Source organism: Phodopus roborovskii, unplaced genomic scaffold (assembly GCF_943737965.1).
Source record: "Phodopus roborovskii unplaced genomic scaffold, PHOROB, whole genome shotgun sequence".
Lineage (NCBI taxonomy): Eukaryota > Metazoa > Chordata > Mammalia > Rodentia > Cricetidae > Phodopus > Phodopus roborovskii.
Window position 1 is genome coordinate 12,554,488 of NW_026126413.1, and position 13,929 is coordinate 12,568,416.

A 13,929-nucleotide genomic window follows, 5' to 3' on the forward strand; every position below is an offset into this window, starting at 1 on the left:
TCCTCACTTTGTTGTGGCCTACCTAAAGCACTCGCTGGATATATTGATTTATGGTATTCTTTGTTCTGTGGATATATATATATATCCCCTCTCATTCCAGAGAATGTCATCCAAGGTAACTTGAATACATGTTCCCAGACCATAGCCATTGGATTTGGCTCAGAATAAGTCATTTGTACATAGATAGGACTTATTGGTTTATACACCCACACCCACACTTTTACAAATAGGTCCCGTGTGTGTATGTGTGTGTGTGTGTGTGTGTGTGTGTGTGTGTGTGTGTGTAATATTATATTATATAAAACACATATGGCACTTGTCTTTCTGGGTCTGGCTTATTTCATTTAACATAATGATTCACAATTCCATCCATTTCCCTGAAACTATTTCGTTTATCTTTATGGCCATTTAGGTAACATTGTGTCTGTCCCACACATTCTTTGTTCATTATTTTGTTGGTGGACACCTAGGTTGGTCCCACTTCCTGGCTATTGTGAATAATGCGGCAATAAGCACGGACACACAATTGTCCCTGGCAAGGGAGGGTCACTGCTGAAACTAAGGAGTCTAGCTAAAAGCTTGAATAAGGATAACTGTGTAGTCTAAAGTTCAGTGGTTTCTACCTCCTCCCATCTTTCTGACTCTCTCTCTCTCTCTCTCTCTCTCTCTCTCTCTCACACACACACACACACACACACACACACACACCACCACCACCACCACCACCACCACTGTAGTTAGAGAACAGAGTATACTGAGGCTGGTGTAGCACACACCTAATTAATGATCAAAACTCACTGGAGCTGAGGTGCTGCTCTCCCAATAGACAGCTATTTTTAAAATATTTCTCTTTGAAAACAACAGCATGATTAATCCCATCATTCCTACTTATGTAGAAACAGCCATGTACTGTGCGCAATTATTAAAAACGGTTTATTATGTATAATTTTTGCATGCTTCAATTTGTGTTGCTTAGGGTAATTTATTTCCCAGGTTGTGATGTCATCTGCCAAAATTAACTAGATCTAATTTTCATACAGAAATACACCTTTTAAGCAGAGTTCTTCTTCCCGGGAAGGTTCACAAGAACGTGTCAGATGAATAAAATGAGAAAAGAATACTTTGCACACACAACCAACACCATGCAAGGCATTATCCTTCACACAGTAACATCAAATGTGCTCTTTTATTTTGAAACAGCAGGGAAAGATCCCATCCACTCTTGGAAGGGAATGCAAACTTTATTGTTGCTAAAGCCAGGGCTCCAGGGATAAAAGAGTGCTCCTTTGGGGAAAGAGGGAATGTGGGAACTTAAGAGGGAGGCTGTCCCATTCATAAGCACTTCAAGAGGAAGGAATTGCAGGATGTTCCTCGGGGACAGTCACACAGCTTCCCGATCCGGGCCCCTTTCCGCACTGCGCACTGCTCTCCAGCATCACACTGCCAACAACACAACCAGTGGTTACTGGGGTCCCAGAGGAGCAGCCTCTTGGGAGGAATGACTAGACCATTGCCACGACCTCCACTCTAAGTACAGACCCAAGCCCAGGGAGCCCGGAGCCCCAGGCTCATAATTTCAGAAGGATAGTTAAAGGAAGAAATTTAAGGAACTGCATTTTGAGCTTCCTTTCCTTGTTTATTTAAAAAAAAAAAGGGGGGGGGAAACCACCCAGACCTTTGTATCTAAGACATATGAAATGTATAATATACTTACCCATAACCTTTTGTTTTCCACTTTCTCATTTCCTTGCCCAAAGAAGGAAAACAGAAGGCATGGTGTGTGTGTGTGTGTGATTTTTACCTAGAGCTGTTCCAACAAAGGTGACCAGTCCTGAAATCTTTTTATCCAGGATTTTAAGAAACAAAACAACAACAAAAATGATAAAGAAAAGTCTTATCGTGCTCTAGGAGGAATTAAAGGGAATTAAGGCTGGTCCAACTATGATGTTTCAGGAAATAGTCCCACCCACATCACAGGACTGTTTTCCTGCTCTAAAAGTCTTTTCCCAGGGAGCAAAGGGTAGATAGAGAAATAGCAAGGAGGACATCACCTGAGCTGCTCTGCCACCTGCTAGAGTAGAGATCTTGTGTAAGACTCAAGGCAGTCTTTTCTCCTGGAATAGTGAGGGAGGGATGGCCAGGAGCCTTACCATGGGCACTTGGCCATACTTCTTCTCGTAGATCGGAATGCGTTTGCTCTTGAGCTTCTTTAGGACTTCCTGCAGCGCTTCAATCTGCAACACAGTGCCGGGAGCCCGGAGTTGCCGCCTTGGCTGCGAGCCCAGCAGAGGTGCTCACTTTCAGCCCAGTTATAAGGAGCCCAAGACACACAACCGAAGGACAGCGGGACAAGTAGGGGGGGGATGGATGGTGATGGAGAGGAAGCCCTGCGGGCGAAGTCCCTAGACCTGACCTCACCTCCCAAAGCCTCCAAGGTGCACAGTGCCTGGAACAGCCACAACTAGGGATTCTCTCGACATGCAACCCGTAGCCCGTGGACTTATACATCTTTGTTTGATAGAAAGTACCAGGGGTTTATTTAAAAAGGAAGAAAGAAAGAAAGAAAGAAAGAGAGAGAGAGAGAGAGAGAGAGAGAGAGAGAGAGAGAAAGAAAGAAAGAAAGAAAGAAAGAAAGAAAGAAAGAAAGAAAGAAAGAAAGAAAGAAAGAAATCCGGCTCCAGGGTCTCTGCCCTCTTGGTGGGTCGGGGGCGGAAGAGGGACGCATGCAAAGCAAGGGCCCCGCGGCAGCCCAGGGGGAACCCGAAGCGAGGGGAATACTGACCAGCTCCTTCTCATGGGACGCATCCTCCACGGCAGAGTAGATGTCCAGAGCTCGGGGCTGCAGCTCGGCATCCTCCTGGGCACCGGCACCCAGCAAAGGGAGCAGTAGCAACAGGGCGGCGCCCAGGAGGGGTAGCAGCCGCAGGCGGGAGCTCTCCATGGTGCTGGACCTCGTCTCTGCTCAGGCACCGCGCTCTCCCGCTTCTTATAGCCAGCCGGCTGAAGCGGGTGCCGGGAAGAGGGAGGGGGCGAGGAAGGACGGGGGTGTGGAGGAGGGCCCGGGTCAGCCGTCTGTAGGCAGCGCTCCGCTGCCGTTTGACGTCAATGCCCGCCGGGCTCCGGGAGCCCGGGAACGAGGCTCTGCGCACAGATGGGCTGGAGTGCAGAGAACAAGACCTGGTGCCCCCAAATGCTGTCAGCCCCGCGGCCAGGGACTCTCCCTGAGGGGCCAGAGCTGAAAGTGGGGGGCCAAGGGTGAGAGGGATAGGAAGCGGGAGGGCCCATGAAATGGAAAATGCCTTCGGGGCAATGAACAGGCTGAAGAGTTGCTTCCCTCAGCTTAGCGGTGGTGCATGCACCACAGTCCTGCTCACAGGCTCTGCCTTGCCTCTCGCATCCCCAAGCCCGGGGTGCGGCAGCAAAAAAAGATGTGTTTCCTCCAGCAGGCTCGCTTGCTGAGCACAATCCTAGGCAAGCTAGGGGGTGAGGGAGACAATCAGCATACTAGATAAAGGGAGATTGCGTCCTTCTGCACCAGGGGCTCTGTGGCAACTAAGTGATGTTGGCAACCTGGAGAGGAGAGTAACCCCGCACAGGAACCGAGCGGGAGTCAAAGAATCTGACTCTGGGTCCAGTCCAATCATTTCCAAACGAAGTGAATCTCGCTGAGAGGCCGGATAGATGGTTCAATGACTGAGAGCATGTACTGCTCTTGCAAGACCTGATTTCAGTTCCCAGCACCCACCGCGCAGGTACCTACACATACACACACACAATTAAAACTAAAAATAAAGAAGCTCTCTGAACCCCTACCTTCATTTCGTAAAACTGAAATTGAAAGAATGTATCTCATAGTCACTGCAAGTATGAAAGGACCAGCTCTTGTGTGCCCAGCTCCTTGCTCTCACCACAATAAACGCTAAGCCTCCTGGTCCCTTCGCTTAGAACTGTGGAGACATCCAAGGGCTGCACGTGCCCTGCCTCAAATTTAACTCAGGGCAAATTTAACCATCCCATAGAACTCCTCCTTCCCACCGTCTCTGGTACCCAAGAATTCCAGAAAATAAAGGTGTGAAAGAAAATTCAGCTCCCTGACTCTGCAAAGATCTCAAGAGATCAGAAGCCAACTGTGAGCCAGGTTCTCCGGCTTAGGAAGAAACAGCAGAGGTTTTGTGAGGTTAAGGTCCTCACATCCTGAGTGCAAACAGCGGCTCCTGTGGAAAGGATGCTTTCCCGCTTGCCTGTAAGCAACCCCATCTGCTCCTTGACCTGGCTTCTTCCATCACGCCCTCTTCCCCTCAACTGCTCCTGAGTGTATCCATTCCCTCCCATCCCATCTTCACACCGCAATCCCGGTCGATTGCTCCAGCCTGCCTACAGTCCGTCAGTTTCTTAATCCCCACCCCCTTCTCTTGCACAGTTCAACACCAGCCATCATGTTGTGTCCAAAAACACACTAATGGCTTCTCGGTAGGAATCGGCATCCAATCGGCTATATGAACTATTGCATTATCTGCATCTCACCCCCTGCCACAAATCCTGCCACTCCGCTCTTGCTAGCCTTCTTGATCCTCTAATAATCCAATCTTTCTCCTACTTTGATGCCTTTTCATTTACCTTACCTGAAAATGTCTTCCTACATCTTTAAATGGCTCGCTGTTTCTTGTGATGTAAATCTCAATTTGTAAATTTCCATGGCTACTGAGTCTCAAGCCTCTTTCAGTTTATTCTCCTACAACCTTATTGTGTACCGCTTGTTGTGGATTGCTGAAACAGTTAATACAGAATATGTATCTGTTTTCTTCAATTGTTGAGGGTTTAATTATCACTCAAATGTGTATTTGGGTGAAATTCAAGAACTAATGTTTCTTCTGATAAATGGAATGTATTTTATATTTCATTTGAGGTAAGTCCAACCTGGAAATGTGTCTAACACCTCCCCCAAGCTCTGCTTTTCACACATGCCTTTTAATTCTGCATGAAATTCCATCAGGAGCTCATTTTACCTTTTAAACCTTAAACAGATGCAATGGCACTCACTGGGGGGGGGGGGAAGTCTCCCGTGATCGTAATCATAGTCCACATTTCAGAAGAAAAATAACTCCCAGTGACAGCTTGGCTCATCCTTCCACAAGGATGCGAACACCCCCAGTGCAGCAGTAGCTGTCAAATGTTGTCCCCAAGTACAAGGGATAGCCTTCCCATTTGTGCCATTTATACCAGGAAAGCAACTCAAGCCCTGATGAAACTCAGCTGATGCCATCATTTTCACAGAAGCAGGACACCACGGGCAGCTGGAGTTAGAGGAAGGAGTCTTGAGCCATCCTTTAGAAGTTGACTTGCTTCACAGGCTTATCAGGGTCATTTATTTCCAAACCACAGCAGTGCCTTTTACTTCTTGAGAAGAATGACCTCCTAGGCCAGTGGTTGTCAACCTTCCTAATGCTGTGACCCCTTAATACAGTTTCTCATGTTGCGGTGACCCCCAGCCATAAAATGATTTCCATTGCTACCTCCTGACTCTAATTTGCCCTTGCTATGAATTGTAGTGTAAATATCTGACATGTGACACCCGTAAAAGGTCATTCGACCCTAGAGGGGTCATGACTCATAGGTTGAGAAACACTGTTCCAGAGGATTTTGAAGAGACCCTATGTAGTAAAGCTTGGGTAATATTCTTCCCAAAAAATATTTATGTTGGTTTGACTAAACAAGGAACAATGAACGAGATGTTCTATAGCCTTTATATCATGCCATCAGGACAGTTTATACTTATTACTTTCTAATGACTTCATTAAAGGAGTAAAGCCCACTTTTGATAACCAAAACATATACATTATGCTAATAACTGGGGCTGGTTAAGTGGGCCAGCAGGTAAAGGCACTTACTGAGGAAGCCTGGTGACCTGAATTTAATCCCGTGGAACCTACACAAAGACAGAAGAAATGATTCTACAATATTGTCCTCTGACCTCTGTATATACATTATAATAGCACATATCCCTACATAGATATCATGCATGTGCAAACACACAATACTAATAAATAAATTTTAAACTATTGCATGGCTAAGTATCAGAGTGAGTTTATCAGATTTGTTAAACACATCTTGAGGTGTCAAACAGTGGTGGTGGGCACACCTTTAATCCCAGCACTCAGGAGGCAAAGGTAGGTGGATCTCTGTCAGTTCAAGGTCAGCGTAGTCTACAGAGTCAGTTCCAGTTCCAGGTCAGTCAGGGCTATGTGGAGAACCCTGTTCCCAAAAAAAAAAAAAAAAAAAAAAAAAAAAAAAAAGCAACCTTTATATTTAAAAGAAGTAAATTGTAAATTGGATCATGCAATGCCCTTCTTAAAACCCTTGAAGCAATTAAATTTTCATAGAATAAAATACAATTTTCTTTTCAAGGTTCCTTACGTGCTTATGATTTGGCCCCTAACTTCTCTAGCATCAGCACTGAACATGCCTTTCCTCCCTTACTGTATTCAGGCCACACTGACTTCCTCTTTATTCCTATAATAAGCCAACTCCTTTCTCAGCCCAAAGAAACCCAAAGAGGAAACAGTGTCTAAATTGTACTAGAGCAAACTAAGATGTGTATAAAATAAATTAACCTCATTTATCCATCACATCATACATAAAAACTAACTTGAAATAGACTGTGAACCTAAATTTAAGAACTCTACACTCCTAGAAAAATCACTTCTAGAAGAAAAATATTCCCAGAAGGAAATCTTTGTGGACTGAGTTAAGAGAAAGCTTTCTTTCCTTTTCAATTAAAACATATTTACATTTCTCCTTTCCTCTCCCAGCCCCTCCCACACACACCCCTTGGCTGCCTTTTGAAGTACTATCCTTTTTCTTAGGTGTTATAGTTATAGGTACCTAAATATAGAAATACAACCATCTCAGTCCATATAGTGTTATTTGTAGGCACATGATTTTAGGATTTACCACTTAAGAATAGATAATCAATTTTAGGGCGCTTATCCTTGGGGAGGACTATTTTTCCCACTCTCATCCTTGATTGCCTGTAGTTCTTTGTCTATTGAATAATTTTAACGTGATCATTGGAATTAATCACTATTTATCATCCCAGATATAGAAAAGGAAAGCAGGTCACCTCACCAAAGAAAAGCCATAAGCAGCATATGTCTATGGAGATGTACAGGGTCAACCTCTCTTACCCTGAGATAGAGTCATCCTGTAGGTCTGCTCACTGAAACAACAAGTACAAAAAAAAAAAAAAATCTCATCAGCCAACAGCAGGGCAATAAGCACCTAAGTAGCGAGAGCATCTCAGGATAGGCTGCTTCCAGAAGAAAATGTCAAACTTGACACTTCTTACGCATATCTGTCTCTTAGAGTTTTGAACCTTTTTCAGTAATAATAATAATAACATTGATTAATTTGTGATGTGGCTTGGCAAGAAAACATTTTTTTTAAAAGTGTGAATTTATAGACTAACTGGTATTACTAAATGAGAGCCTCACAGTCCCCAGAGGTTGAAAGATAAAATGAGGTCATGATGGTTCAAAACACCAAAATTATGGCTTCCCTTTCCCCCATGGGCCTGTATTTCTCACCCTTAAATTTTGAATGCTTTCTCTTCCCATACAGATCACGATAGCACTGGCTTGTTAGGCTGTCATACTGTTGAGACGTCAGACCACCTTGTTACCCATTAGCCTCCACTCATTTTTCCAGCCACGCTCTGTGCAACAGCAAAACATAATTGTATCAACTTCTTCGATGTCTGTTTTTAAGACGTTGTCTTCCTCCAAGTTAAGCATCACTTTGCTCTCCTTGGAACACTTGTGTAAGCTCTAAGGTGGCACCTATTTCCATTTCTGCAGTCTACTTGCACGTCCTGTTCTTCCCTAACAGATTCGCGTCGTTGATGTTTACCCTACTTACCGACCTTCCATGCACAGCTTTCCAAAGGAACTGTTATTGTCTATGCTCTCTCTAAACATCTGCACGTGAAGAAGATAAGCCTACAGGATAGGCCAGTAGCCTGGCATTCCACTTGGTTTGGGTTACGCACACACCTTTTCTCTAATGTTCTAGAAGCACAAAACCCACTCTGAACAATGCACCTAGCAACCTGATAACAACCTATGACCCCCAGCTGCATGGACCTACACTACCTCCCCAGTCTGAACAATGGAGCAAGTTTTCCTCTCCTTAACTCAGGTCATCAAACTTAGGCCCAGTGAACAGGCAGGAACACAGGTGAGTCAAAGAGCTCCACTTGTCATTAAAAGCTAGCGCTAAAAGCAAGTGATTTCACCTAAAATGTTCAGCTTCTGGTGGACATAAGGAAGGGCCATCAGCCAATTTTGCACTGAATTTGAGAAACAGATTATGTCATACTGCTCAAAAATAGAATTTTTCAGAAGAAAATTCAAATCTCAGTGACTTGGGGGAAATGCAAATGCATTTTCACTTGTATGACTGTCATGTGTCCCAGTAGCTGATGGGTTGTTCCTTCATCTTGGTTATGCAAGGACAGCAATGCTCCATCTCTAAAAATTGCTAGGTTTGTTTTGGGGGGGCTCAGGAAAATTCTGGGGAGTCCTGGATAAGCTAGAAAGGGCTCAGAAGTGATTCTTCACTTCAAAAAATTATCTATCTACCTACTTATCTATATATGTATGTACCTATCTATCATCTACCTGCTCATCTATCGTGTGTGTGTGTGTGTGTGTGTGTGTGTGTGTGTCTATGTGTGTGTGTGTGTCCCACAGTGAGCATTTGGGGATCAGAGGACAAATAATAAGAGTAACTTCTTGCCTTCCACCACGTGGGCCCTCACATTTGGTGGAAAAGGGTTGGCATCTTCCCTACTGGGCCATCTCACTGGTCCTGATTCTTCAATTTTGCCTCCTATTCATAAGCCCAAACTAGTCAGGTGGCCTCACCCAAGTAAAGCGCACTTAGAAATTCAGTGTTGACGTGTGCCCAGAATGCAAATTTTGTGACACAAATGTGACCACCATTTGTCTCTGCCTTATTGTACACCTCTTCCTGTGTCTCACATGAACCTGCTATACTTGATATATAAACACATGTCAAGACACATCATTCATGAATTCTTCTTTATCTACTACTCTATCATGCTACTGGATCTGCTTTGCCTATAATAGAGATGATATATGACATATGTATATAAGAATGTATATATGTATATAAATGCATATGTGTATATACAAATATACATTTATTAACAAATCTCATGTATTACATCATGCAATTGTATGTTTAACTCACTCAGTAGACAAGGAGATCCTTGGAGGCAGAGAAGGCACCTAACTACGTCAAACCACTTCTATATTCACAGTTTTCATAATAGTGCCCAGGGCACAGTGTGTCAGGCAGAGTTAGCTGTTATGAGGTGGAAGACAGCCGGCAGACAGGATGGGATGACATCTCAGTGAAGTGAGCAGGCTCCCACCAGTGAGACTCACCAGCAGCTCGGAAGCACCGCCATGTTACTATTTAAAAGCAGCATTATCGACCCCCTATCAGGAAAAGTGTGCGGCAGGAGGGCTAAAACTGTTTAACGGCTAGCCAGTTTCCACAGCGAAGTTTCTGGAGATGATGATGGCTTTGTTTAGTGGTTCCTGTGCTAACTAAAGGCATTTCAGTTTTAGGACTGAGATATTTTCCCAAAGGCACAAATTGCTATCCCTAAGAAGGAAAACTCCAGCCCTGCTCCAAGCTTCCATCCCATTGCGTTCCCTTCACATCCCAGTGTATGTGAGGCACCACGGACGCCAGGCCTGCCCCAGCTCCTCTCCGTGACACCAGAAGGGAGGAAAGCCAGCACAGGATGACCCTTGGCCAGCAAACCCTAGACGGTCTTGATGGCCCCACCAGAAGCCATTCCTGTGCTAGGCAGGCTTCCGAGGCATCTGAGGCCAGTGCTAAAACACAGTTCTGGGGCTTGTCTGTGCTCCCCCCGGAACTCATCGAAATGAAGTCTATTTATTTTGACATAAACCATAATCTCAAGAGAAACCAAATACCATCTGGCATGATGCAAAGATCACACAGGGCCTGAGGGCAAAAGTGTATTTCATAGGAAAAGGGATTACCAACCAGTCTCTCCCTTCATATTTCAAGGGATCTGGCCTTGACATATGTCTGCTGTGCAGCAGCAGTTAAGTGTCATCCAGGTTTTAGCAATAATGTTGGTTTGGCTTACCTGATTTTAAAAAGGCTCCCGACTTCCGCTCTACAGGCAAATGCATTGGCTTTCCTATCTCTGTACCTTTCATCGAATCAGCCTCTCCAAAGCCAGGCCGGCAAGACCTCTGGGATGAATGCACTAGGGGCCCTTCCTTTGGCTTCTCCCACATTTTCAGGAAGTCCTTGGGAGCTATGTTTATTGCTCAGGAAGATGGGATTAGATGGGCTCTGAGAAGATGGAACCCTGGATAACTGCACATGCTTGCCTGAGGTCCTTAACATTTCTTTTCTCCTACTAATCCATTGCTGTGAGACAGTTGGAAAACCCTGTCTAACTTTATGAATGAGATTATTCTTTCTATACGGAAGGAGCTTAAAGGGTTTAGGGAAAGCAATTCAACTAATCAGAAGGTGTACCGGGGGACGTGTTTTGACATGCCACTGACATGAGAGCTCACGGCTTTCGTTCTACTTTGGGGGGGGTGACAGTGAAGATTATAGGGATGGTAAAACCTCGCTTTCTCTGTGGCCTCAGGCCCTCTTAGTTTTGGATACTTCTCTAGGAAAGCTAGCTCTTCAGTCATACTCTTTCAGGCTCTGGGACCTCCACATCTATCCATATGAAACGTGAGCTGGTCCTTCTCTGCACATCATGGTAGTCTGTGACCACCAGGCCTCTGACCCAAAGCATGAGTATATGGTCCATCACGCTTGGTGTCCGGTGGCTTCCCTGGAGGCGAATGCATTTTGGTAGCCCCGTTGAAGGCCTCTGGACTAGCTTTAGACGACAAAATGCAAGCAGTCATGTTGTAGTGTCCACTGTATCAGTAAATTGGCATGTGCTGTTTGAGCTTGCTAAGAAGCTGGTCTGTCCTGCCCTCCCCGCCAATATCACCCCTGCCATTTCACACCCAAGCTTGTTTGTCTCAAAGTATCTTCTAAGACCCCTTGTCCAGGGATGGGCTGCCTCCCCCCCCCCACAAGTATGTAACCTAGAGGGAAGAACACAGCAAAACAACCAGAGAGTAACAACATCATGTCTTTGAAAATAATTAGAAAGAGAACCATTTCCAACAGAGGCTGTTATCATTTAACCCACGATATAAAAGTGTCTGCGGGGGAATCAGAAGCTGAGGTGCGGCCATGGGAAGCCTGTCCATGGAGAGAAAGCTCAGTTGGGAACTCCGGGTGAATGACCCGGTTAATTTCTGCTATATGCATGGGATCGCCTGGTTTGATGGTGCTACCTTTGTTTGCTCTCTCAATCAGGCTAGTCCAGTCATGTCTCCTGCCTGTTGTGCCTGATTTGATAATGTTTTGCTCTCTATCTGTTGTTTTTAATCTCTCATTTACTATTTATCCTTTGTACTTTTGCTTGTTATATGCTTGTTCAAAACCCAAAGCAGAGCCGTGGATGTACGTCAATCCCCAGATGGACACATGCAGTGCCCTTCCGTGGAAATGCCTCCAAAGCACTGGCCTTTTCCTCTCCCTTCCAGGATTGTCTGCAATGCTCCAGGTGTGGGCAGCTTGTCAGTCTAGTTCTGGAGTACGATAAAGGGAAAATACTGAGATACAACCGTCGATGGACGTGTAGTATAAATAAGAAACAACTTTTGGGGAAGTGAGCCACTGAGATTTGGGGGTCATTTACTGCTGCAGAATAATTTACTTTGACCAACACAGGGAGATGTGTATCTGCTAACCCATCTCATAGGTGGCATTAATTGTCTGCTGTTAAATGACAAGTTGCTCTGCAAACTTAGTGACTTAACACATTTCTATGGATCTGAAATCCTGTCATGGCTAGCTGAATCTTCTGTAGACTCTGTCATGAGACCACTGACACAGCACCAGCCTAGGGAGACAGACTGTGATCACAAAGCGTTGACTGGCGCAGCAGTTATGCCATAACTCTATTCGGGCAAGATCCACTCCTTATAATGAGACACTGATAACTTGAGCCCCAGCCACCTGGAGACCCCTGACCCAGGGCCATTGTCAAGTCCACTGGGGTAGCCTTCCCCACTGGGGCAAATGGGTAAGAAGAGATGGGAAAGAATGCTAGCACAGCAGAAGTCACAGGCTTCTAAACTAGTCACATGAGGTTTATCTCATGTTCTTTCTCCATGTTCTATCCACTGGGCCCACCCTGGGGCCGGGACACCCAAGAGTGTGAATACTAGGACACAGGTGTCTGTACCACAATGACTGTCTCAAAAAAAAAAAAACCTACAATAATCCAATAATCCAGGTGGTAGTGGTGCATGGCTTTAATCCCAGCACTCAGGAGGCAGAGGCAGGCAGATCTTGGTGTGTTCGAGGCCAGCCTGGTCTACAGCGCTAGTTCCAGAACAGCTAAGGCTGCCGTTACACAGTGAAACCCTGTGTCGAAAAACCAAAAGCTAAACAAACAAGTCAACGAGACTCATGTAGGAAACTAAACCTCAATGCAAGAGAGTGAAACATGGGAGTTTTGTAAGTGAAATTGTGAAGCCCGAGAAGGTTAAACACCTTGCCTGGGGTGCACGGCTAGAAATAAGCCCTGAGCACTGTTATTGCCACTAGACAGATAAGTGAAAAATGAAACAGCTATACAAGACAGATTGCCCTCATCTGCAGCAGAAGTGAGGCCATCTATCATTAATTGAATTAAATAAATCACCCAGACAGTGAGTGAATTAGAGGGGCAGAGGAGGCAAGCTCTTCAAGCGGGTACAACCAAAAACGTAAGTCATTTTTAAAAAGTAAATGGTGTTATAGGCTTTCTGGGTGGAAATCTTTGAGCAGAGAAAAGAGGTGTCAGTGGCAAAAAGACAGGGCAAGATGAGGCGCTTTTCTTCAGTGCCGCCCCGTGTCATGAAGTAATGCTGAGGCCATACTCCTCGCCAGTCTAGACCTACCAGATGGCGTTGTCCAGGACTATGGGTCCCCTCTATACTGTGTATTAAATGTGAGGCCGGGCAAAAGCACCCCTTATATTCACCCTTGGAAACTGTCTCCTCTTTTGAAGTAGAAACATCCAAACCAGCTGGAAATCGTGTGGGAAAGACTACAATGTGGGCATGCTCCATTCCCCAAATCTGAGTGGGCCACTGGAAACCCTGTGGAGGAGAGGAGCCCCACTTGAGCAGTTTGAAAAGCCGCCCCCAAGTGTCTCTGCTATAAGCTGACTGCTGTAACACCCTGGTTGGGTACCACTGCTCAAGGAGATGTCCAGGCATGTCAACAGCCGGGAAGCACCCGCCATCCCTGAGATGTCTCCAAGGCCAAGTTTCTCTGGGATTCCGATATACTTCCCTTGCAAAATACAAATAGTTCCACAGCCGAGCTAGTGTAAATGGGCAAAATAAAGTCACTCTTAACTTGCTAGAAGCTTCCATTGTCCCCATATTTAAGTAAGTGGTCATGAATATGTCCTGGTGGTTTTCCCAAAAGTGTCTGTCATGCAGTGAAGTCACACCCCCAAATCATAACGAGTCAGCAAATTGTGACGAATGGCTTACTCCTGCTCACCTTGAACTACTACTAACTCTGCAGATGATTAAATCCGACCGTTGGAGCAACAGGTCCGGGTCTGACACAAACATGAAAATGGCCGGTCTAGCTGATCTGATTGTGTTGAAGGGTACTGTTGCATGTATGGGATTATGTATGTGCTTGTGTGTAAGTTGTTCTTTGTGCATGCATACACATATACACACATGTATGTATGCTACTACATGTGGAGGTCAGAGG

At 45.2% G+C, this 13,929-nt stretch overlaps 1 protein-coding gene across 2 annotated transcripts; it reads right to left on the minus strand.

Annotated features, from left to right (window-relative positions):
- Window positions 1–1,167: 1,167 nt before the first annotated feature.
- On the minus strand, window positions 1,168–3,179 carry Cartpt (CART prepropeptide). 2 transcript variants are annotated; one of them, XM_051182834.1, is made up of 3 exons: window positions 2,783–3,179; window positions 2,151–2,273; window positions 1,168–1,440 (listed from the first exon to the last, which is right to left on the minus strand). In XM_051182834.1, the coding sequence occupies exons 1-3, from the start codon at window positions 2,939–2,941 to the stop codon at window positions 1,333–1,335; spliced, it is 390 nt and encodes a 129-aa protein (XP_051038791.1). In that variant the 5' UTR covers window positions 2,942–3,179; the 3' UTR covers window positions 1,168–1,332. The 2 variants fall into 2 exon arrangements, with proteins under 2 accessions (XP_051038791.1, XP_051038792.1); XM_051182835.1 differs by having other exon boundaries at window positions 2,151–2,234; window positions 2,783–3,162.
- Window positions 3,180–13,929: the final 10,750 nt, after the last annotated feature.

Bases quoted from the DNA above. Each gene is read 5' to 3' on its own strand.
- Cartpt (XM_051182834.1), bottom strand. From the start codon at position 2,941: ATGGAGAGCTCCCGCCTGCGGCTGCTACCCCTCCTGGGCGCCGCCCTG. The intron at 2,274-2,782 runs GTCAGTATTCCC...CTGGGCTCGCAG, and splicing joins CGTCCCATGAGAAGGAGCTG to CCAAGGCGGCAACTCCGGGC. The intron at 1,441-2,150 runs GTAAGGCTCCTG...TGTTGTTGGCAG, and splicing joins AGTATGGCCAAGTGCCCATG to TGTGATGCTGGAGAGCAGTG.